This window comes from Lissotriton helveticus, chromosome 6, assembly GCF_964261635.1.
Source record: "Lissotriton helveticus chromosome 6, aLisHel1.1, whole genome shotgun sequence".
Taxonomy (NCBI): domain Eukaryota; kingdom Metazoa; phylum Chordata; class Amphibia; order Caudata; family Salamandridae; genus Lissotriton; species Lissotriton helveticus.
In genome coordinates this window covers 232,430,129-232,456,869 of record NC_136067.1, presented here as the reverse complement: position 1 = coordinate 232,456,869, position 26,741 = coordinate 232,430,129, and the positions used below count along the sequence as shown (strand labels likewise).

The 26,741-nt window shown below is 43.8% G+C and overlaps 1 protein-coding gene across 5 annotated transcripts in view; it reads left to right on the top strand.

The window, feature by feature from the left end:
- The window catches only part of LOC144762467 (adhesion G protein-coupled receptor F5-like), an 805,746-nt gene that overhangs the window by 184,103 nt on the left and 594,902 nt on the right, over positions 1-26,741 (top strand). For all 5 annotated transcript variants that reach the window (XM_078647682.1, XM_078647677.1, XM_078647680.1 and 2 more), the window contains exon 2: positions 22,910-23,046. In XM_078647682.1, coding sequence (XP_078503808.1) covers positions 22,942-23,046 — 105 coding nt within the window. In that variant the 5' untranslated portion in view covers positions 22,910-22,941. The remainder of the gene's footprint in view (positions 1-22,909; positions 23,047-26,741) is intronic.

The following is a 26,741-nucleotide window of genomic DNA, read 5'->3' as shown; positions in this document are numbered from 1 at the left end:
GGGGGAGGGGCGGCAGGGTGGGCACCCGAGGAAGGGGCGCATCGAGGCGCACGGGGAGGGCTGGCACAGCGAGGCACCCCGGGGAAAGGGATCCGGCCCGCAGGGGGTAGAGGGCAGCTTGGCACCGAGGTCTGAAGGGTAGTTAGAGGCACTGGGAATCTGGGCACTGGAGTGCAGGGGAGGACAGGTGTCCACAGGCACGTAGAAAGCACAGCGAGGCACACCAGGGTGTTGGCACTACGGGACTGGGGCGCACAGGACACGCTGGAGACGGGTGTGAAAGCTTCAGGGGCGGGGGTGATGGGCAAAAAGCAGGGGCACATTTGGAGGGACTCTGGCAGCTGGATGCCCGGTGTGAACTTGGGCCCCATGACGGACACTTTTCCCATTTGTTTTTACACCCACGAACCCCACAACAGAGTGCGCAGCTGAGCCCAGCAGGGGCGAGAGTTTACGAGCCGGGTGCGGGCGAGGACTGCGGGTGGCGCAGGCAGTTGTGCCCTGCAGGGGGGAGTGGCAGAGGGAGACACGCTCTGTCCTGCACGGACCGGGCAGCTGGAGGGCAAGGCAGGCGAGCTCTGCAGGGATGGGTGCTGTGCTCGGGGGCAGAGACTGGCATTGAACAGGGTAATCCATACTGCCTGTATACGTGCTGCTTTATATATTCACATGAAAATAGAATGCCGGCGGATTCATTTGACCCAAGTATTACTGACAGTTCAGTTTACTCTCTTGTGCGCGGAATAAAACAATCTAATTTGCATTTACGGCTGGCAACAGTGAGCTCGCAGCAAGTAGTTCTAGAAGTGGGGGGATAAAAATACAGTTAGCTGCAAAAAACAAGCCGTCAGGAGGGCAGTTGAACACAACCATGTTTCTCCGAGGCGTTGCAGAAATGCCTCGGAGAAAGCAGCGTCATTTTCGGATTCAGGGGTGTGGTTTTCTTTCTCTCCTCTTCCCATTGGATGGAATGTAAAATTCCAGCCAATGAGAAGAGGAGAGAAAGAAAACCGAAAGAAAGTAAAAAACACCCCCCCCCCCGAATCCCGTCTTCAACGGAGTGATGCCCCTCTCCTCCAATGGCTGGCCTCCGTTTAGGAAGCCAGCCAATGGAGAAGAGGGGCGGGTTCAAGCCCCCATACTGTAGACATAAAGTCTCGGAGCGAGACTGCGCAAGCGCAGCCTTCGCTAGTCCGAGACCTAAAAAGCACTGCTAGTAAAAGCACCGCTCCTGTTTTTGTTTTGTTACTGGGTCCGATATTGCATCCCCCAGTGACAAAACTGGCCCCTATGGCCAGAAAAACGTCCCCCACCTGCCCTGCCCACCAGGGAAATGCCCAGGGCCCGCTACGGCTGGTCCAGCCCTGATCTCACTAGCAAAAGACCTCACTGATGTACCTTTGCTTGTCATAAAAGAAAGATTACTCTAGCCTCATCCTACATTAGGATTGTGGCATACAATTATAATGCACTGCATATTCCAAACACTAGCAGGTTTTCTGGCATTACACTACCTTAATTTACACAAGTACAATCCTGGTTCAAATACTACTACCCAGATATTGTAACGGTGCAACCACCAGCGTAGAGAAGAAATACACCAGGGCACCGCCCATTCGAGTAAGAACATGCATTTTGAGTATTGCCGGGGATGATGCCGTCATGTGATGTTGACTGGATAAGAGCAGAGAGACTTAAATATGCCACTAGGAGAAATGACAGACATGTGAACAGAATACCCTTGTTTATTCATGTTTGCTATAAGCATCTCTTTTGTAAGGGTGGACTGTTATTATTAAGGATGTTACCATCATCACACACCACCGCCATCTCCATAACCACCGCATTTGGAGGGTATTATTTGGAGATGGGATTATATACTTCGGAGCAGACATGGGAGTGAGGCAAGGGTACACCTTGAACCCTCCCATAAATGTAATTATTTGTTTTTAATCTGGCAATCTACCATAGAGCCTAAGTCATTATTCCATTAAAGTGGGGGAGTGATGGGGAACCTTTGTCGCTGTATCCTGCTGTTGATGTCCTGCTTGTTAGTAACTGGCTATGCACAAGGTGATCCATAGCTTTGTCATACATTGCAACAGGAATGTTTTATTTTGCTACATTTAAATTTGGCGGAGACGGTATGACGTCCTCAGCCCTTATAAATTATGAGATGATGTAAAATATGAGAGTGTGAAATTATTTGCAAAGCTCTTCTGTCGTGCCACAGAGATGAAGACCATGCCACTGTTCTACTCTGCAAACAAAGCAGATCCATTGTTTTTCTGTAGGTCGAAGCCTGCGAGACCACACAGTTGTCTGATAGCAAAGACATATTCAGGACATGCTGACAGCTTCTTAGGAATGCATTCTGCCGATTGTTTACCATTGGCTTTGTGGTTTGTAACTCACTTTAGATTCCGTTTTATTTGCTGATTTTATTTATTTTAGACTGTCTAGTATGTATTTGTCCCTCCCTTTTACCACCTCTCTGTCTGGCTCCTTGTAGTCTTACATGAGGGTTTGCTCTCTGGGAACTCTTTTCTTTTTTTGTCGTGAGGGACTCCATCAGAGTACACGTGTTTTCCGTTGCCTCCCTTGTATTCTAGTTCACAGCAGCAAACGTGCATCTTTCTGCTTGACTGAGTCTGTTCATCAATCCTGCATGCCTGTGAGGAAAAATGTTCTGTATATGACCTTGTATACGACCTGAAAGCACTCCTTACCAATAGCATCACTTAAACAATCCTCTTCCTCATGTTCATGCCCATGCCAACCCCTATGTGCTGGAAGTAAGGGAGTGGGGGTGCTGAAGCCCCCCAAAAATAAAAATACTGGAGTTCAGAAGTCAAATGAGAAATAAAGAGGCTTTACATTTTGGTTTTATCTTGTCTCATTTTCTGTGCATTCAAAGACAGCAGTCTGATGTCAGTCTCTGTCTTTCGACAAAATGCTGCTTATTCATTTTAGTTAATTTTAAAAGTAGTTTGGTGCTTAATTTCGTTCTCTGACTGCGAATTGAGAGGGTTTATGTGACAATCATGTATGATGTTTGGAATGTGAAAAGGCTGTATGTTTTTTTGTGTCTAGCACACAGCAAACATGAGTAAAACCCTAAATGAACTGTACAAATATTTCTGAATATATCAGAATTAGGAAAGCACAAATGAAGCCCATTTTTTGTTATTCTGATGTTTGGTGGAAACAAAGATTTTAATATCATCAAAACAAATCAATACTCTAGGTGATGCCATTTTCCATACGTTATCTTTTGTGTCTTGTACAGTTTTACCAGTTAAACTGTATGTTTGTTCAAATGTAGTGGTCATTTCAATGGGAAATGTTTTGTTTGTAAAGGCAGTGCACTACCGTACCGTGCTTTAGTAATATATTTTCAGGAGCATGCTTGAAAATGTTCCACCATCTTGTACTACAGGGCCTATGTATGTAAAAGTAAAGCAGCACAGCAAGTCGCCTTTCTGCTCTGCGCTGCACTGCGATGTCATGCAGTGCAGTAGAGGGAAAGGACAGAAATGTGCTGTATTTATTACAATATAGTGCATTCCTGTCCTTTTCCTAGCACTGTTGTACAAAGGGCTGCCAATGCAGGCACACGTGCACTAAGGTTTAAGGGTGGCTTCGTTGCATGCAGGATAGTTTTTGTGCAGGAAGGTGCTTTCTGTAGCACAAAGAAAGAAGAAGTAATGAGGAGAAATAAAGTCCATGGGAGCTGCGTGGGAACACACATGCAAGGCTCATTGTACACCTTCCCAGAGCAGAGTAATGTACTACAGCAATTTGCACTGCATTGCGTGACTCCTGATTTATCAAGTCATGTAGGGCCACGCAAACTGGCCATTTATTGCTTGATAAATCACATTTTAGGGTTTGCATCATGCATGCACCACATATCATGGTGAAAACACAGCGCAAACCCTTGATAACTAGAGCCATACACACTTCCCACTCTCCTGCTGAATACCTTGGCTATACTTGTTTGTTGTGTGACCTATTTGTAACAATCCCTATTACTTCGGCGAAGTAACATTTATAGCAGCATTCTACTCTGAGAATGATTCCAGCACAACTGGCGCACAGCAATTAAAAAATGTTCATTTGTTCATGAGCCTTTGCTGGGGCACATCTTTTCAACTAATCTGTTTCTACAAAGGTCTTGAAGGAAGCAGGGTGTGGTAATGTTAATAGCATTTGCTCAAATATCTGACGAACACTTCTTAGCTTTTACTTCAGTAGTGAGTGTCAACACATGAGAGCTGAAAAAGAATTAATAAAGCATTTGTACTGTACTATCCTTAATTCGCATCTCAGCAAACATTATAACAGATGTTAATAGGATCAGCTACAAACAGTGCAGGGATGCATTAAGAGGACTCTTCCCAAGTATCTAAAACTACACAGTGATGTCATTAAAAGCCATGAAGGAAGTATGTGCACGGACATTACAAACAACTATAAGAAGAACCACCCTATTTGTGCCTATTATCAGCAACACTTATAGTGCAAGTGTTGGCAAAGCAGGGGGGTCTTTTCCAAAGAGTTTATATAGCAATTGATACCTTAGCAGAAGCCGTTTTTAAGTATTTCTCTAATTTCCTAATGTTTGCAGATGAGAGGCCGAAGGAATAAGACGATTGTGATTCCTAAGAATCTACAGCATTCAAATTCTATAACCAAGTTACTTCCTTTGCACACTTGACTCGCTAAAGGTAGGGTAGGTAGGCATAATTTTGAGGGCAGGATGGAATGAAACTCTCAAAATAACCCCAGGATTCACAGTCCACGTGAACATTCCTCACTCCACCTACATCCACTTTGCATCAACCTGCCCCCTGGCATCACCCTGCAGGCATCAATCCAACCCTCGCCGCACCACAGCCCATTATTTTGACCCACTAAAACTAGTAGCTAAGCCAATAGCTCCCACAGGTGAGACCTATTGACTTTGCCAGTGTTTGTTTTTGCTCCGGCTAACTGTAGGTTAACTGTGGGTTATGACTGCATTTCGGTAGCAGACGTCGGAAGATTAGCTCTGATTAAAAGGAAAACAGTTTTGCGCCTAAATTTACATAAATATTATTCTGGTGCACAAACTGTATGTATGCTCAGATCCTGTACAGCGGTACAGCACACAGCTATCGGTGCACAAGGTAAGGAGGTACTTTTCACACTAGCACCTCACAACGAAACGTCATGTCAAAGTGCATACTTTATACAGTCAGGATAGAAACCATATTTTGAATGTATATCCGGGTTTAATGCTATAACTTAGTAACCCTTGATATGAAAGTACTCTCAAAACCGCAGGGGCAAATACTTGCCAGAAAGCATATCACTTGACTAGAAACTGGAGGACCCTGCTGCAATATCAGGGAAGGGAAGTCTGCTGGGAAACTCAGGCCCACATTCAGAGCTGACTAGTTTTACTCCTTAAAATTCCCTGCTCGACCCACTTCAAGGAGAGAATATAAACCCCACTGCATTTTTCAATTTTTTTTTCTCAAACTACAAAATCGGCACTTTTCTAAAAAATCGTTTCTCTGAACATGTACAGACTTTCAAACCATAAGAATGTGCCCCTCCTTTTACTGTCCCCAACCCTGCTGCTGCACCTTAACAGGAGGGTGTGGGACGGAACTCGCAGGAGAGGTGTTTGCTTCCTCTCTGTTGCTAGTGGCGACAATAGAAAAGGCCCGAGGGCCCCCTGCTGAATGCACCCAACCCCAGCCGCTGCCAACCTGACAGCACAGCGAGCACGTGAACTGAAATGAAACGCAGGGAAGATAAAGCGGCTCCTGGCACAGTGCGTGTGTGGGGAGGGCGTGAAATGGTGAGGGAGGAGGGTGTAAGGAGTAGCGTGAGCGTCTCTACCCCAGAGGCAGATCAGTATTCTGGTCCAGGTGGTTTAACACCAGGAAATCAAAAGAGCTGATAAATATAACACTTGCCTGCAGCAAAGAGACAACCACCATACAAAGTTGGCTTTTAAAGAAAAGTTGGAGAATAGCATATGTGACAAAAATACAGTCTTCCAATTGCAAGACGTCGAACTCAACAGCTTGAAGTGTGTGCGCATGGGGGTGGGGACTGTGTCTAAACAAATCTATATATTTGGAAATGTAAAAATACATTTTAAGAAAAACAGTTCAGTTGCTGCTACTATAGATTACCAGATGTTCACTTGGTTGGAGCTGAGAGGATTAAAGCTGCAAGGTCGTCCTTCATCCCCCACTTTGGGGGAGGAGAGGGGCAGTTTTATAAGTTTTATATAGCGGGAACTCGACCTGAAGGTTACAGTGCGCTTTACATGAGCACTAGTTTTGTTACACAAGGACACATTCATTTTTGGGCACATGGAGATTAAGAGATGTGCCCAGGATCACAGGATGCTTGACGTCCCACCAGACTCCACCCTGGGCCCCCCCCCCCTCCCCTTCAAAGTCAGCTGCTCTAACCTTTAAGCCACATCCTGGATTAAGGTTATCGCGATTTTGGTCCTGTATTGAGGTTATCTTGATTACATCTATATATGTTGCATTTATTTTACACAGAGGTAATATTGGTTAATAGGAGTCTGTTGTCCGGCAAAATCTTAATTGCACACCAGCACCACATATGTTGCACAGTGCAGCTTTGTTATTTGTAAAATCAACGTACACGCCCTATGTGTCATTACTTGATCTATTGTGCTTCTATTGCCAAGAAAATACCTTCTTGTAAAGACAGGATAATGTTAGCAGCGCTGTCTTGAGTGACTTGGAATTTCAAAAGAATATATTAAAATGGCACACCAATGAATTGCACAATGTGGTTCTCTGGTCTCCGGCCTCGCCCTCATGCCAACAAGTTGTCCTGCGTGAAGTCTCCAGGACTAGTGGTGCTTGTCTTGTGCTGCCCCCCCCCAAGTCTATAGGGGTCCAGGTTCTACCAATGAAGTCCTTTGCCTCTGAGGCATTTCTCCCATGGTGCTAGAGCATGCAGAAGGTCAGGTAGCAGAATAATCTCTTCATGTCAGTCTTGCAGTGATAAGAAGCTCAGGCGTTGACCCAAGAAAGCCCATGCAGCTCCCTCCTTACATCCCTGGAAGCACCTGGACAGTTGAGCCCCTTGCTGCTTTCAAAAGTGAACAGAGTGCACAGATTCTACCTTACGGGGCCGGCACTTGGTGAAAGACATCCTACTCCTGTATACAGTGTTTATTCCGCGTCCAGCTCCCCCTGATAATGCTGACACTGGGTGGGTGGAGAAATGTACATGTGGCTGTCACAGCCAGGAACCTCAGCTTAACTTAGACCTTCAAGAAGCCCCGGTTTAAAAAGGGGCAATCCTGCTCCCCCTACTTTGCGCAATACTGGGACCATTATTGGGACTCACTGACAAAACATAGCAACCAGCATGCTTTCGTGTTCTCAAACCAAGCTTGTTGTGATATGCATGGTTGTGTCGCTGGAGCCAATTCAAGACCGGCACTGATGTTCTACAAAAACAAAATGACAGTAGCTATTTCTGGTAAACGGATTATGAAGCTCTGAATTTATGCTGAATGGATTTGCCTTCTGCCTGGATCCGCGTTTTTGGATAGTGTAATTGAACTTTGGATTTATTGCTATTCCCTTCTTACATGGCACCTTACCGTATAATTGAGATTTCATGGGTGAGGCTTCAGGGAAGTTTCTTTCAGCATCAGGATATAGTATACTAGGTTGTCAATTCTACTCTGTATTAATCCAGAAAGGCATCCACCAGCACAGTATATTCATCAACCTGCCACTTTAGCATACAGTGGCTTCGTGGGTTGTGTTGGTGACATTCTACCAGCAGTTCCCACATGTCCTTGTTGCATCTGAAGGTGTTCTGCCTGGTGGGGCACCAGAGATTTATTTGCAACTGGACATTTATTCTTCTTGCCCCTGTGGAGCCTCCCTTGTGGGATTACAGGTTATAGAAGGTCCAGTGGACACAAGAAACGACTGCAGGGAAATTCTGGAGATAGTGTGAACTGGATATTCTGTTGTAGATCCTGCATTGGTGTTGTGGAGAAGCCACCAGTAGCTGGAAACTAATGATGGAGTCAGAATAAATTGTCTGGAAGATTTAAAGACTTCATAATGGTAGGAGTGCTGCCCAAGAGTTTTGTAATCGTAGACACGTAGAAACATGTCACCTTTAGAGCAGCAAGTGGATGGTCTAAGCTTTCTCAAAAATAATGTGTCCTTCGCAGATTTGGTTTAGCGCCTTTTTCCACTTCGAGCTTGTTGGATCAAATTTGAAGACTATTAAGGGCCAATGCAATAGAGTTATCTGACCTCCTGGATCACTTGTCAGTCACAGCTACCGACCATGTCCCATTAAAGATTTTGGGCATCTAAAAAACTTTCAAAATACAAAGGTAAAACTTTGACTGAGATATCCAGCACTTTTTAAGAGGCATTCTCTTGCGAGTCGGCTGCAGAGGGTTCCTAAAGAATGGTCTACTGCCCCCCAATGGATGACTTTGGATGAATGGAATCTTATTGTTTTTGCTATAATTTTTACTCTCAACAGTTGATTTTCTTTTCATGTTTGTGACATTTTACGCATTACATTTTGCTCCTTTCATTGCACTTGGGGGCATATTATCAAGGACAGGCGATACATTATCGCCGCTTTTATCGGCAGGAAACTGCCGATAAAGCGGCGATAATGGCCTTGATAATATGCTCTATGAATTCCAATCGAAGCCCATGTTAGATGTGAACACATCTAACATGGGCTTCCATTGGAATTCATAGAGCATATTATCAAGCCCATTATCGCCGCTTTATCGGCAGTTTCCTGCCGATAAAAGCGGCGATAATGTATCGCCTGTCCTTGATAATATGCCCCTAGGTTCTTTATTTGTTGACTTTAAAGTTGTTTTGACTGTGCGGGCCCATGTAACATGAGCATTTCTCGGTGGAACGCCCTGCTCGCCTGAGCTCAGTTACAGTTCATATCAGGACTACAAATTCAGTAACTTACACGTTTCTATGTGTGTTCAAGTTCCATATTGCACAGCAGGTCACAGTGGTGTATTTTAAATGAGTTACACAAATGCACATGTTTTTATTTGGCTGTTCTACTTTCAAAAATAAGTGGGCCACACTTGCCTATCAGGACAGGTTTAAACTTTAAGGACACGTTGTATTCATATTTTGCAAGGAATGGGGGACTGCATGCCTTTCTGTTTGCTGCAGACAATGTTTGTAGTAATATCAACAAAATCAGCAGTAAACACTGGCCCACCTGCCCATAAAACAGGACCACACACTGTTAAAAAAGTGGTCCACACACTGCTCTGTCAGACCTTCCCACCAGACACTGCCTGGTTGCTCTATAGGCCAGCCTAGCCCTGTGCACCTCTGTGAAATCACATGGCAGAAGTAGGTTCATCTGATATAGATCTGAATGATCCGCAGGAGACATTGGAAAAAAGATTTGTAGGCCCGTCAACGGTTTGTCAATTTGTGCTGATGCACGTCAGTGAGCAATCGGTGTGACAGCTCAGGAAGTCTATTGTTCTCATCGAGGCATGCGGAAGCGCCAAGGAAAGCACAAGGCCAATTAGCGTTGACATCACCCATCCCATTTGAACAATGTGAATGGTTGGGTTTTCTTTAATTGTGTAAGGTTGCCTCCCACTGAGTTCTGAAGTAATGAGATGGGCCACTTCCTGAAAGGCATACTTTATCATGTTATGGCATCGGTATTAGCTGACACGAACGTCACATCCGGTGGTGTACGTGGGCAGGTAGGATTTCCTGATGCGTGTGGTAGACTAAGGCATCATTCCCCCACTACCGTAAATCCATATTGCTTGGGCTGCGCACTCACATCTGCACACAAGTCCGCATTTTAACAGCTACGGTATTAGCGCACTCTGCGAGTCTTATGGTGTTCACCAGACTCCTGCAGTTCGTGCGAAGAAATATTACACATTCAGGGTTTGTGCACCTCGCAGGGGAAAACGTACAGTTAGTGTCTCACTATCTATTTTGTGTCCCAAAACGTACAATGGTGTGGTAATTGCACTCCTGTTGAAAGAGACTGTACCCGGTAGTATTGTATCTGTCAGGGCCTACTTGGCTAAGATTGCGCAGGACTCGAGCCCCTAAGGAGCCTGTCTTTACCCAAATTGTTGAAATCACAATCAGACGACAAACCAAAGGTTTGAAGGGTACATCTGTAGGTTTCTCACTATGTTTGCAGAATATTTCTAAATTTCTTGGAATTCACACACATCACAAAAGAAATTTCATTTGGTCAACCTATATTGATGCAGTTTCTTCACATTCTTAAAAATGACTAATCTACAGTCATCTATTAGTCATTTTGGCGAATGAATGAATTTGCACTCTTCACAAGGGCAATGTGTTTCCCATTGAAAAACCCGTTGTCATACCCTTCTTACAAAATGATACCATTACAATTGTAGAAAAGTGATATATTCTGTAGGATAATGAGTTTGACCCTCTGGGGTCCCTCAGAAATGGGGAAATACAGAAGGAGTAGGGATAACGTCCCGATTCCTTTCTTTATGCCTACTTTTTTATTCAAGCATGTGGTTTCTTTCAGCTGCTGAACCAGTGCTTAATTTGAGCCAGTGGTTGCAGGTGGGGGGCACCAACACTTATTTTTTGGGGACGAGCACTTATTTTGCAGCATCAGATAATTACCCAAAGCAAGAGAGGGAAATGCACACAAGCTAGAGAGAACGAGGAAGTGAAAGATGGTAAATCCATTCCAAAAGGGAGAAAGCAGGAACCTGCAAGAGTGAGATTAACGGATCAGAAAAAGCCTGGTAGTGAATTAAAGAGCCATGAGGTGGATTTAAGACTAACCAGTGGGGGTGGTAGGGCAGAGGGTGGGGCAGATAAAAAAAAAAATTAAATGAACTTACTTTCCACGCCTCTCCTACGTCCTCTTCTCTCAGCACCAGAAGCACCCAGGCTTCCAGACTCTGCCAGCCAATCATGATGCTGCGTCGTGATTGGTCTGTGCAGCCTGTTTCACCACTCAGGCAGTGCCTGGGAGCCTGGGCATGTTCTCTACCTGGCTGTGCAACACAGCCAGGTGGAGAACATGCTAAGTGCGCGAGGGCCCGCCAGTAATGCGCACCTAGGGAGTGCAAACACTCCTCACTCCTCACTCTGCTCTGGCGAAGTCAGCCGAGCCCGACCGACATGGCTCAGAGTCCCACATAGAAAAATATAATAATAATAATAGTGTCTTGTTATTATCATTTTATTTTTGTTTGTTGCGCTTTGTGAAGCTCCTTCCTCCCCAGTTCACTTTTCTGACTCTTGTGGTGGTAATCAGTCTAGCACTAGCAGATCGAAGTGTGTGGAGTATGCCAATTAAAAGCCTTCCATAGAAATTTCTGACCTTCTTTATGCAAGGTCTTATGGGCCGAGCAAAGCGCTTTAAATTTAACTCGTTGTCACACCGGGAGCCAATGTAGTTCCCAGATGCCTGTGTATTCCGGCTGATATTTCGGAATATCCAGAGTCAGTCTGGCTGCTGCATTTTGCACCGCCTGGAACTTCCTAAGTAAGTTGTGGAGAAGTGTGGCTCAAATGGTTAGAGCGGCAGACCCTGATGCAGACGTCTGGCCCGGGACCAGGGTTCAATACCCGCCTCGGCGGGTCTTGGGCTCAATTTCCTCAGACCCGATAATTCTCGCCTCGGTGCCTATTCTAATCATGGGTCCCACTCTGTGACTCTGGGCAATAGCTCGCTTAATCTCCACAACGGCCCCAAAAGCACTGGGATACCTGGTTTCACCCTGGGGTGCCCAGGAGTGGACACTCACAGGGAAAACCAGGAAGGGTTCCTAAGTGGTATACAGACAGCGCCGGGACACTACCTCAGGGAAGTAGCTGTGCGCTCTATAAATATCGGTACATTTACATAAGTTTACATGGAGATTCGTATACAAGCTGTTACAATAGTCCAGCTTAGACATGATTATTGAAAATGGGGAACGTTTTAAACTATATCTAAGCACAGTATTCTGTACTGCACAGTTCACCTCCAGTATAAAAGCATCCTTTCACCATGGTGCAAGAGGGCATGAAGTGTGCCTGCACCAGGAGAAAGGAAAACAATGCTACATCTTACGAAATAATGCGCTGTTCTGCTCTTTCTCTTTCACAGAACATAGCAAAGCGCAGTTGGTTGCTGTGCTGCGTGGTGTAAAAAGTTAGAAAAACTGCACCTGAGACTCAAACATTGAACAAATAAGTAATATTTAGGTATGCCAACACATACCTACAAATGTACAAACGATTGTACATTTTGGGGCATATTGTTAGAAAATCTGCCCCTTAGTTTGTCTCTCACTCCTACAAGTGAATGTGATCTGTTTTTCCTCTCATACTAGGTCCGATTCACCGAGAGACCTTCGAACTCATAAAGTTACGAGTGTGGAGTCTCCTCCGTCGGGGCGGAGTCTGCACAGAGCACTGCAATGCAGAGATTAAGCACTTGTAACTTCAGAAGTCATAAGTTCCTTTGTGAATCTGGGCCCACAGTATTTATACTGCCTTTCTCCCCCCCCTTCAATATATATATATATATATATATATATATATATATATATTGTCTTTCTATGTGTATTTTTTCCTACTGTGCTTGTGCTACTCTCTTCCCCCCCTTCGGAGGTGTATGTTATTACCCAAGCTACTACTTAATGTATGTACCTCTTCCAGTCTACTGATGAGTACACATCTACAACTATGTTGTGTATGTTGTGTAGCTTTCTGTGCAGGAAACCACATTGTTATAAAGAGTCATTACAATACATCTACTTAACTCGTACTGAGCCATGTCTCTTGAGGTTTGGAGGTTAACCTCTTCTTTTTAGGTCGAGTCTGAGCTAGCTCGCATGCGCTGCTCTGCGAGACTTGTGATGGTGGAGTAACGAATAGAAGTCCCGCCCACTCTCTGCCCATTTTTGCCATTCGGCTTGTGTCATTGTCTGTCCTAAATGCTGGCTTCTGATTCCTCAGCAGGCTTCTTAGTCCCTCATTAGTACCGCCTCCTCTTCATTTGTCACTTCCTATGGCGACTGGCCCCTTTACTTCGGCTGTTGCACGCTACCTGTTATTAAGACTGTGAGCACTACATTTGGTATTCAGTTTCTCTTACTGCAGGCACAATTTACTTTGGTGCCGTCTTTACCCAAGATGTTGAGCCTTATTTACCCCCCTGCCCTCTCCCTCCCTGTCCCCCCGCCCGTTGTCCGTGACCCCCCTCGCCCACCCTCCCGTTGTCCGCGTTGCCTACCATCATTTGCAATGCAATAGGTCTCGCATTTACACGAGTTTGAGCTATTGGCATTGTAAGTGACAATGCCTTTTATTTATGTTTGGTTTTTAAAACATAAATAAGACGCATTGCCATTTGCAATGATAATAGCTTAAACTTGCGTAAAAGAGAGAATTATTGCATTGCAAATGCTTCTTTCCTTTGCATCTAGGGTGTCTTGTTTTTACTGTTGTGCTCTTCTTTAATGCCATGAAGCTTGAGCGTGCATGCACTGACACAAACAACATTACTACAGCCCAACATTATTTAATAGAACATAATTGACTTGTGTAATTCAACCTGTTAAACTCGCTATAAAAATAGTTTTTCTAATCTTTGCCCGTCAAGGCACAAGAATGCAGATCTTTCAGATTGCTGATCTGAAGGATGACAGCGGGTGTTGCTCAACAATTTGAATAATGTCTAAGGTGAAGTGAAACTTCAGTGTCTTCATGCCCAGGGCTTGTAATTAGCGTGTAGCCAGCCAGGGTGTTCTACTTGAATGAAAATCTAATTTCTTAAATCCCCAAACGCTGAATAGATCCATAAATCTATCAAAAGATCCTGTGTTCAGCAGTTGTCACATCAACAAGCGCCATCGGAAGAAATATTTGTCAGACACAAAGATTAGTGTTGCTCCATTTCCCTAATACCTGTGAGTTCGCATATACAAGATGCTTGGTTTTAGGAGATGAAGTTCAATTCATGGAATCGGCCTCCATCTAAGTTTAATTTTTAAAAAGTGACAACAATGCAGAACCGACTGACACATTTTTGGGATGTTTGAGTGCCATAACCTATTTATGTTTTTTAAGCTCTCACACCTAAATAAGACCCCCCTCCCCCTATCAAAGTCGCACACAAACACAGTGCAGTATGAAAATCATAACAACCAAGGATAGGCACATATGTTTTTAACGTGTATATGTCTCTGACTTATAGACCTACCGATCACTTACCCTGCAACCCACAAGCGCATTAATTCCAAAAGTAAGCAAACACTGGCAAACCTAATATGCCTGGCTGAAACCCCTTGCGTGCTGCCGTCGGGCGTTGGCCGACGGGAGCACTACCTCGCTAGAGTGACCTTTGGATCTTTGTTTTGGAAGCAAAAGGAGGATGATATCAAAGGGTTTTTAGCCTCATTGTATGCCTGTTTTAATTTTTTTGTAAACAGAAGTTTGGAGGGCATGGGAGTCCACTTTATAGACCTGCGTTTGTTTCTATACCATAACTATAACAAATGCATGGCTGCCTTCAGTATGTTTTTTTTCTATGTGAAGCGAGGGTCAGATGACAAGAGAGCCTTCATTATAGTTCTGAAACTGTTTCTGTGGTATGAAAACATGGTGGAATAGATTTAAAGTTCTGATGCTGGGCCAAGGCATGAGTGGGGAAATTTGCCATGAGCTCAAATTAATGGAAAATAAAAAAAGGCTGATTTAGTGAAAAATAAATGACAAAAAATGTGTACACAACAGGGGCAGCCCAAACGGTAACTGGAACCAGGGGCAGTACTATGCAGATACACAGCACATGTACCAGTCCGGTAATGAAGGAATGTTACTTGTCAGAGTTTAAAGCAATAGAAAAGAGCCTAACTGCTTAGGTAAACACAATCCGGAAATAAACAGGACAGTGGGCCCACTTATAAACTTTCAACAGAACATGTATATTTACATTACTCATCAGCAAAATAGAAGAAATATAAAATTGTATTGAAAAAGTGCTCAGTACTCAAGCTATCACACAGTGAATACAGGTTAGACAATACACAGTTTTTTAAAACAAGAAATCGACAATGGAATATATTTTTAGACCTTTCAACAAATTAAATTATTTTATTTCAAAAGGCATATCTTCATTCATCACCAGAACAGGAATAATTAAATGAGCAAGGGCATGGCTTGGCACTTCGAAAGATCAATAGTTTCTCCCAGTTTACAGTGGTACTCTGACACTGACGCTCCTTAATTGCTGATTTTCACAGCCATTAGGGGGTTACAGTTGTTAGACAGGCCGACTGTAATGACCTGATGATTCTGCCAATCACCAGGGCATACTTACCTTATCCCCTCTCAGGATCCAAAAGGATATAACACTTCACAATACTTACGCAATAAAGGAATAGTACTAATGATTATCTACACATATATGGCATTAGCCGGAGAGCTTGCAAACAGCCACAATAATGCAAGAATCAATACCAGTGACAACAACAACAGCCCGGGAAAACAGCGCCACTCGGTAAAACAACGCAAGAAACCAAGGGCCACAAGGTAACGACGTACCCCAGTGTACGAAAACACAACACAATACCAAGGGCCACAGGGTAACAACAATGCGAAACAATGCAAAACAAAGCCCATCCTGGTGGAACTGAATAAACACTGCACACTCCTCCCACCAATGCCTCGGGGTGGATTACTTATTAATTTCGGCTTCCCTGGATGAGAGCGGGGACATCCCCCGTTCTACAACTACCTGCCGGAAGGGAAACTTACCATCCTTCCGATGCTACAGCATTTGGGTCAGAAGGGCCCTGACCTTCAATCCCAAGTAACACAGACAAATAGTGATATACTCTGGGGTTTCTTTATTACATAATGATAGAAGGACAGAAGAAAGAAATTATTACTATGTCACGATAGGCCTTCCTCACATCAACCCCTAAGCAATTGCTAAATGCAATTAGAATGTACATATACAGAACCTATATGTAAATCAGTATATATCCTGAAAATGGGAGACAATAGTTAGATAATAACAGTTAGGAAATAAGAGTTAGTGGAACACCCTACCAAGTTTCTACTTATCCCGCTTCCACTTCGCCAGAGGTGAGCCCGTTTCTCCAGCCGAATCCGGATTCTCTGCTCCACTGTCACAGCTGCACCTCTGCAACGTGATGGACTACCAGTGGTCGAGACCCGAACACCCACTTTAGTACAAGTGGAAACGTTGGTCGAAGCTTATAGCAAGCCTTGCCCTCTGTTTGAATCGGATTCCGTACTACTCCGCGCCAAGGCCAAAGCATCAGCTAGCTAGGCGTTTGTTATGACTCCGGGGCAGAGCGGGCACATTCCTCCGAAAAGAACCCGTTTCTACCAGCATACAAAGTGCGGAAAACAAGTGAGAAGTAAAACATGACTCCTCACCCAGATAAGCTTAGAAGATGGCGACCGCTTGGAACATGGAGTTGCTTAAGCATAGGCCACTGTTCACGTAAAGAGCCCGAATTAGTATGCAAGATGGCATTAGAGTATGCCAAAGCCAATAGGTAAACCCTGCCTTTGAGCAAGATACAGTCAGACAAAGAAAGAACATTATCGAGTCTTACTTTACAGCTAGTTCGTATTATGCAGGCCTACACAGCATTATATTAGAGCAAAATATACTGAGATAGTAGTCGGCAACGGTCATAATTGAGCCGTTTCCATACAACATGGCTCAATCACTACACCTACCCTCCAGGTTTTCACTTGAATTGGTCTTTCAAAGTGCTAAGCCATGCCTTTGCTCATTTAACTATCCCTGTCCTGATGATTGCCTTGGGTCGAAACACCGTCTACACGTTCGACAATTAGAATGAAGTTATACCCTTGAAAATCAAATTATTGCTTTTTTAGAAAAGTCTAACAATATATTCCATTGTCACTTTCTTGTTTTACAGACAAGAGGTAGTAGGTCTGTTTATTAAACGTTTATTTATAACACACATACTTAGACTAACAACATTACATGAGTTGAATATGAATTCATTTTAGTAGATTGAAGTTACTATAGGGAAAATGAGTGAGCTCTTCAGTGTGAAATACTCTTTCTCTCCTTAAGGGGGTGGAGGCGCACACTGGTCACAAATCTGACCCAGTCCTCCCAATGCACACTGGTGTCACTGGCTGTGTTTCAACACTCAAGCCACCACAAAAAACCATTGCGTTATGGACTTCCTTGAACTGCATTTACCCGAATACTCTGGGGAGAACTGAGATCAAGTGTGTAACATCACCCCGATAGAATGTATAAACAAGCTTCCAGAGCCATAGGTCTGCACTGGATGAGTGCTGAGGGGCACTGGTCCACAGACACTGAGCAGCAAGTCATGGACCACCAAGAGACGCTTTGCCCTTCTGAAGTGTTCAAAAGAACGAAACTCTAGTGTTAAAGGCTTCACATCACTGGCTGTGTTTCAACACTCAAGGGGCTGCAATAAAACTACCTTGATCTAGAAGGCATTTGGAAGGATTTTGAGAAACTATAAGCACTGTGTGACTCTAACCTCTAATAATTCATATACTCTTTTTCCAAGTGGTTTTATCAAAGAGGATGAAAAGTGTGGCACTCTCTATTCTGTTAACACCATTATGATGTAACAGTATCTGTATATATACTATTATTGATTAGGTGGCAAAACTGTTTTGTATTCTGCCTTACGACAGCATCTATTATGGAATAATTTGTGGGTAAACCCAAGAGACATTTTTGTATTTTTGTCATGACTTATATACTTTTTTGATTTTCTATATTCATAAAACAAGTAGTAACTAACTTTCTGGTTTTCATAAATAACAATGGCCACTACCATCACGATTCATTGGTATTGAAACAGGCTTTGTAGTTGATTATTTCACCCAGGAGTCACCCAGAAAATCCCAATAGAAAATAGATTAGATTTCTCAAATAAAGTCCAAACCAGAGATGCTGCTCCTATTTACGCAGGGAGTGTTAACACTTTTAAAAATACACCATTAGAAGAAATGCTTTCAGATGCTTATTTCTTAGTCCACTCTACCTTTAGAAATGGCAGAGATTGAGGCTAATCCATATCGATAATATTAGTAATTTTGCTTCTGCTGTATATGCAGTTTTGCTTTGTAAATAACAGAAATGATTACTCAATGTATCAGCCTCAGAAGGATAGGGGGTTGAATTGGCTTTGTTGGGATTTCAACTTGTGTTCTGTAGATCACAACAGATAACAGAAATGATCATTAACACAATGCACCTTTTCGCAGGCTTTTTTCAGTTTTAAAATGAAGTTGCACCTTAACTCCGGATCCTTGTGTATAATGTGCTTGTAGCCCGAGCTCAACAGGCACTGAAAGCAAAGGAAGGGAAATGTTAACAATTCTCTATGGCCCTACTTTAACCATTGATCATTCCTTGATCTAGACTTTTATTGTCAAACACAGATAACCAAGTTAGGTGTGTAACCTTAATATAAATGTTTCCCAACAATACTGGCTTATGTAATGCCATACTTATTTATTCTATTATTGTGCCTCTTAACTGGAATGAAGGCCTGCTCCAACTCAGCCCGAAGACCATGATGGTTGGGGGTAAAAGACAAACCGAATTCAAAACAATACTATATCAACAGTCCAGAAGCATACTAGATGTTTATGCTAAGATTGTTTTATTCACAATGGCTCAATCCACAAATACCTGCAGATGCCCTACACTACTGTACAATAAATTCAAATCCTCGAATGATAATGAATGATAAACGTGCAGGGGAGGCTCCTCCGTTATAGCAGAGAAGCGTTGCTCCACTGAAATGCCCCAGAGACGAAAATTAAAATGCAAAGAAGTTAATTCATTACCAGTTTTTTTTTCATCACCCCTTTCCGAACGGAGTGTCAGGATGGAGGCTGGGCGGGGCCTGCTGAATGGCAGCAGCCGGGAGGCGGGTGGACTGCCTTTGCACTTGTTTAAAGTGCCCATGTCTTTTTGGCCAGTCGTCTTGCTATGGCCAGCCACACGTGCACTTTAAACCTCTATAGCCCAGTTGTCTTGAGAGAGCCGGTCTGTAGAAAGCATGAGTCTGCAGTGCTCTTGTGAGCTCTGATAGAGGCGCTCACTCCAATCCTGACTCTCCTCTCATGCAGAAGGGCAGCCAGGACTGGACCTCACATCGGAAGAAGAGGACCAAAGTGAGGAGGCTGCAGCAAGCACGTTTGTAATGTTTTATTTGGTTTATTTAAAAAAAAAATGGATTTATTTTATGCTCTCACCAATTTGCCTGCCTCTCCACTTGACATAATTGCCAGCCGCCACTTTAACATTCTTGTAGAAGTACAAAATGAAAAACAAAGTTCAGTCCTGACATTGTACCAAAGGTCAAAGTTTTTATAAATGTGTCTTACATACTGGGTGTGATTTAGGTGAAATGCATGGAATGTGTACGCATAAACAAGTACATTTTTCATGTGGGAATTATGTTGCTGTCTTTTAAAATGAGTTAGGCCTTCTTAAAACTGATAGTAAGGAAGAAAGAAGTTCAATTTAATCATAGCAAACTTGTATGCACACTGTAAGCACACTGTATAGTCCTCGTCCTCCTTATGATTGCCTATTATTTAGTGAAGTATTATTGCCCCCAGTGCTGGTCCTTTATTGATGAGGTGATGGTTTACCACCCTTTTCCAATTTCTCAGAATGGGTGAAGACGCATGTTTTACCTTCTTCCAAGTTCCAAAATTCAATACAGATAGTATTCTCCCCTCTCAAATCCCACCAGGTTTTACTTGTCGACATTTGTGTGGCGAAAAAGTCCTATATTACTGTGAAAGTTGTAATCCCGATTTGGGTAGCAACTTCTTTTTTCATCCTAATTACTATAATGTGTCCAAATGTAACGAGGGCTTTATTCTCTTGTGCCCTAACAATACAAGTTCAGAATGTCAGTTCATATAGTTGTCAAACTACCCTTTCCTGCAGATTTACAATAAATGACATTCAGGGATATTCTCCACACACTATTCCACAGTCCTACTGCAAGCATTTCTTTCTGGGGAAGGGGCATTATGAATATATAACATCAGTATGACATAAGCATTTTTGGCATTATACTCCTAGGATAAGGATACACTTAAAATATTGTTGATATGGTTGTAAGTATGTGGTGAAGAAGCACTCTTTCATATGTGCGCTGAACCAATTGCCAGTTTTAGTAGAGTATTAGTGATCAAACGAAAAGTTGCTTCAAGTATGAGAAATTGATGTATGAACACCTGTGCTTAGAAGTCATGATACTTATATATTTGGGTTGCCTTCTAAGATAAAAAACGTGTCCCTTTGCAGCCCCTGGAGAGTCTCTCACTCTAATAAAAATCATACTAATGCCCTGAGGGGTGAAATCCGATCCATATGCAAACTGGAGTATGTACAGGAATCTCAATTCTGAGAAATGTTGTAATGAACGCAGACTCACAATTTTGTTGAGGCAGGTCCAGCCTCTTGGAATTTCAATTTACCAAGGCAAGATGTGCAGTACATTCCAATACATGTTTCAACATGTAGTTACCCACTTAAAATATTAAATCTTTAAGGCACCCATTAAATACCACACACCTTAGGTTAGCTCTACATACGTAGAGTGGGATTGTTGCAAAGTTGGTTAATAGCTATGGAAAAATATATCTACCACTGGCGATAAGATCACAAACATGATCTAGGGTTCAGTATAGGTCTCCATAAATTATTCCCATGCTCAACCCTTGGTAGCTTGGCTGCGAGGAGGCAGGCTTATTTTAGGAGACAGGTATGTAAAGCATTTAAAAAAACACCAATTCAGTAAATAATGAAGACACAACACACAATACAAATCCTACACCAATTACTAAAAATAGGTCATATTTTCATCTTTAAAATGACACCAATCCAATGTAGGGAGCTCGAGATATGTTTTTTTTTAAAGAATTGCCACTCCATAGTGCTTAACAGCCTACAGACATCTGGTCCTGTTTGTCTGGGACAACGTCAAAGTTCCAGGCCAATTGCGATGGAGCCCTTCTCAGATACCTCACACAGTAGGCCTCGTTCGAAATTTTACTTTCGGAATTGAAGACTTTTCTGGAGCTTTTTCTGCAGAGTTCCCTAGATGCTCTTCACCAGTCCGGATTCAGTAAGGATTTGCCAGCTTTACTTTCATAGAGCTCCAAGTCAAACTCTGCAAGTTGGACCTCCGGGGCTCTTCAGAGGGACAAACATGGAATCCGGGCCGGTCGCAGTTGAAGGTTGCCGGCCTGGGTCTCGCGGTTGAGTCGGCCATCTTATGGAGTTTTTTTTCCAAAGTTGCAACAAACTTCTGGAACTCCTTCCTGAAATTCCTCTTGAGGGTCCAAAGTGTCCAAAACACCACCCAACATGTCAGCAGGCTCCCAGCCTTTCACCCACTTTGGTCAGTAATCAATACTAACTCATGATTGAAAGCAATAAAGACAAATAGCCCAGTCAACTGTGGAATAACTCTCTGTCAAAGTTACACCTCAAGGTTGTAAGTTTCCAATTGGTCCTGAATTCAATGCAAAGTTGTGAAATAAATGAAATTGTAGTGAAGTTACCTACAGAAAGATTTTTTTAGTTCAGAAGGATTTTACTGCAAATTTATACTCATAAAAAAGATCACTGCCCACGTCCTCCGTTTAGGGTAGGACACACATGTGAACTATAACAGCATGCCAACCCTGCTTTTGTGGAAGTGAATAGGGTGCAGTGGTTCAGTACTAGAAATACATTGAAGCACATTTGCAGAATATGGTCCACCATTTCTAGGCTTAACCAGCAAATATGATACACTTACTCAGCCTTCGGATGGGAGAAGATACCAGAGATCAAAAACTCCTGGGTACTGTCCTGGTGGCTCCAGCATGACATAAAACTGGTACTTTTAACCCAGCTTCTGGAAGCCCGTAAACAATGTCTCACATCACCCTTAGCCACTACTGTGATTATCTCAAAACTATTGAATGAAATATATGAATTTGAACTAGGAGATCGTGTTACAAACTTGACTGTCTCCACTACACTGAAAGTCCTCTCCCTGATAAAGTACCACAGGCCTGCCCCTCACAAAGCACTGCTATCTGACCCTCTCTGTGGGAAGACTTGTGTTGATGTCAGCAGTTCTGTGGACTGCAGTAGAAAGGATGGGCGAGGTGACCATAGGCTATCCTGAAGCCACTATGGCCCAGAATACAGGTTGAGTGGAGTGGTATTCCAAAGTGGGATACCACTCTGCCTAATGTCTAGTTTCCTGTTGTTCCTGCACTCAGATTTCATGAGTGCTGGAACATCCGCCCTGATTTTTCGGGTCACAATATCGCTTTAGGTTTGGGCTGCAAGTACAGTCCCGCCCGTCCCCCACCCCATTCAACTCCCTGTTAAGTCAGCAGAGAAACACATAATGCTCACCCCACTAGGCCACATCTCCTCTTCCCTCAGCGTGCACCTTGCCTCTCAGCGGCTCCTACTGTTATTTCCCCTCAGCTCAAAGCATGTAGTAAATGAGAGCTAATTCCCCAAAAATGGAATTTCTTCTGAAAAAGGGGTCCAGTTATTCCCCCTTATTAGGGGCTTACCTTGTAAGACAGACAGATTTAGGTTCTCAGCCAGCCTCTATCTGAACACCAAAACCCACCCTACCCATAACTGGCTGCTAGGAAACCACTCCTTTTTGCAAACATTATGCTTTTGCCTATATTCTATTTTCTTGTCAATGCCTCACTTTGGCAGCAAAAAACAGGAACTTTTGTTTAATACTGATTTGTTTTTTGTGTTTCAGTGTCATCATAATACTTTGTGGGATTAAAAGAAATGCGGTTCCTTTGGATTGTGGTATCTTGCCCTGTATTTCTTCTCGTGATTACATCACCTACAAGTGCTTTAGAATGGAGTCTAGAATCCCTTTTCTATCCTATGGTGAGTGAAAGAAAATATTAATTATATAAGCATTACTACAAAATATATTTCTTGCTTGTCACATTTGTACATTGTTCTGTCGCAGTACTAAACAAATCATGCACCCACAGAGAGAGGAGCAGTGGAACTCACATAAGGAATTTCATTGTATTTCTTGTTAAAACTCTGGTGATGTAAACAAAATGGCTCATGCCTGAATTGTCAAGAAGAGAAAGTAAATTAAAAAAGCAACAATAGCCCGGTGAACCTCAGTCTGCATTAGTCGAAACCAATATACAGAGCTCCTTAACATTGTTAAATACAATGCCCTCCACTGCACACCTGAAAATCCGTTGAGATTCCACATCTCCTAAAAAATTCCTATCTGCTGCTAACTTCCTCCAGGATAGAGCACATCAAATTAGAAACGTCAACCCATGACAAAAACGTTATAAAAAGATTTGCCACTAAGGAAAGCATTTCTTTATCCTTCTTAACCAGTCACATAAAAAAAAGCTAACACTGCCATAACCTCATACACTATTCCACTTTATTAAACTTTATTGCGTCATATCAAAGCATACAATATGAATGATAAAAAACATGCATCACCCTGCACCACACCACTATTTCACACCATATAACAGAACCCTACACCACATGGCACACAACAAATCATGTAAAAACACAGTGTTAGACCTGACATCATTGGCATGAGTCTCTCCTCCATTTTTTTCTGTTTGCCTCCTCTGTTTACGATGTTTTTGCTGGTAAATGCTTTGGGCACTGTGCCACTGCTGATCAGTGCCACAGTGCAAGTGCTCCCTATGTGAAATTGCTGTATTGATTGAATTCCATGTTTGGCTTATTTGGTTTACTGTCAGTCCCTAGTAGAGTGCACCAGGAGTGCCAGGGCTTGTAAATACAAACGCTGCTAGTGGGCCTGCAGCACGTGTTGTGCCACCCACAAGAGCGGCCTAGTAAAAGTATGTCTGAAGGTCTACCATTGCTAGACCACGTGCAGTCTGGTACTGTCACGCAGACTGCGCAAGTACACCTACTTGCCAGTCCCTAAACCTTCCCTTAACTTCATGTTAGTCACCCCTATGGTAGGCCCACGGGCAGGGTGCATTGTAAGCATAAGGTAGGACAAGCCTGACAAGGTTGGCATGTCCTAATAGTGAATTACAGCCATATTCGTTTTTCACTAGTGTAAGGTAACCTGCTCTCCATCAGTTAGAATGGGCTGCCAGGATTATTAATGCTATAATCCTTGCGGGCTCAGGGAGCATGGTGCAATGTCGAGTTTGGTATCCCTGAACTCAGGGTTTAATAACGCATCCGTTTGGGTGGATGGTTTTTGGACTCTGTGTTTGAAAATAGCACTTTTAGAAAGTAGCTATTTTCTTGTCTAACTGTCTACCGGTCTCTGCTGGTTCTGGTGTGCGTGTGACAGGAGCAGGGTGGCTCCAGAGGTCTGAATGAGTCAGTGTGGGATGAGTGGGGCATTTGCATTGAGAGTAGGGGAAGAGTAGCTCCTGATAGCCTGCCCTGCCTGATACAATGCTGGCTCTGCCCCCCTGCCAGGTGACTGATGACTCTATGCCTGCCTGGGACTTTCCTGCCCCACCTCCTGCCGGGCAGCTGATGGCCCTGCCCTGCCAGTGACAATGCTGGCTCCGCTCCTGCTGGGCGGCTGAAGACTCTGCCCTGCACAGTGAATAGGCCAGGTGCTTCGGCCTGGCAACACCCACAACAAACCCAGGATGGGGGGAAATTCCCCTGCATGGACAAAGGGATCAAAGCCAAAAAGGGGTATAAGAGAAGGACCCCTGAACCAAGAATTTAGATCACTTCTGACAAGGAAACCTGAACCAAGGACAAGAAGCCTGCTGATCTAAGGACTGCCTACCCCTTCTGCCAGAGTGCTGTTTGTTGGGGGAATCCTGCATTGCTTCTTTATTTTTGCCAAGGAAGCAGGAGAGAGGAACTGTGTGTGTACTCTCAATCTTTGCTAAGGAAATCTCCAAGGGCTGGAAGAAGTGCCAGTCTCCTGTTGAAGTCACAGGGCTAAAGGACTTCATCTATTTGCTTAAAGTGCTGTTTGCTGGAACTTGTGAATCCAGCACCTCTGAAAGAATCCAGCAATCTCGACGCCGCCGAATCCAGCTCGACATCGTGAGTAACGGCTCCAGTGTCCCGCTTCCTCGACGCCGGCCGCCGGGCCCGATCGACGCCAGCAACAACGCCAGTGAGTAGTGAGTTCGGCTCCAGCTCCAAGTGACCTCGTGTCTGCACCGCTGCTGATCGCGTCGACTTCGATCCCTCTCGACGCCGTGAGCGCTGCTCACTCTTGCAACATCGACATCGACGACGCCGTATCCTGCTTCACCTCGTGAGCGCTGCTCCTGCCTGACTTCGGTCGACGCCGCTGCAGATCGCCCCGACTCCGAGGCCCGATCGAAGACGCGACGCCGGACATCTCGACGCCGCTGATCATCGAGTGCTTCACTTTTCCAAGGTACTGTGTTGTGGGGGTCTGTGCGACTCCGGGCTCGACGTAGCGCTCCTCGCGGTCGACGCCGAACCTTTGGATTAACTTTGCCTCGACGTCGGGTGACTCCCGTGTGGGTTACATTGTTGCCAAGAACTGTGTTATAAAGAAGAAGAGTTGCTTTTGATACTAAAGACTTTGTGCTAAGAAGAAACTACGCTTGAACTATTATTTTTCCTTCCAAGAATATTTATTAAGATTGTGGTATATTTTTGTCGATATTTGGTCTTGTTCTAAGCCTTATATAAAAATCCTTATTTTTATAATACTACTGTGTTGTGTCCATTTGTAGTGTATTCACTTTATTACTGTATGTGGTCATAAATGCTTAACGCACTGCCTCTGAGATAAGCCTGTCTGCTTTGCCAAGCTACCAAGGGGGTGAGCAGGGGTTATCTAAGTGTGTGATCCCCTTGCCCTGACTAGAAAAGGTGTGTCCCTATTTGTCAGAAGTGTATACCTCTGCCAACCAGAGACAGCCGCTTCTAACATTGGTGGGTCAGCGGTGAGGATTTGAACTTTGCATTTATGACCTATGTGCAGTGATTAGTGTACGCTACATAGTGAAAGCAGACCATAGCGCATTCACAATCTACTTGGTTGAATATTCTATTTCTGTTCTCCGCTTTCCTGGAACTTGATTTTTGAAACTGCCAGTTTTGACCATGAGTAATGCTGGAGGCACTACACCTGTTGTTGAGGAGGAATTTGATAGGAGTAAGATCAACGACTATCAGTTAAAGGATCTGAAATCCTTTTGCAAGCAATTTAAAGTTCCTACCACAGGCTGCAAAAACAAACCCGAATATCTCAAAGCATTGCAGGCCTGGGTAGAGGCCAGAGATCCCTCCGATGCGGTGGTGGTACCGCCAGGGTAAGGGGAGGAGGAGGTGCCAGTGAATGGGCCCACATCCCCTCCTGGCAGCAGTGTTTCCTCCAAAGGTCTTTCTCCTGAGGAAAGAGAAGAAAGGGAGAAAGAGCGAGCTTACAACATGGAAATGGCAAAACTTAAGATAAATGGGCAGTTGGAAATAGAGAATGCAAGAGGCAGGAGAGAAGCTGATATGGAGATCAAAAGGTTAGAGTTTGAAAGAGAGAAGTTAGCTTTTGAGCGTGATACCAGGATGAGGGAGTTGGAGCTCAAAGCTAAAGAGTTAGAATT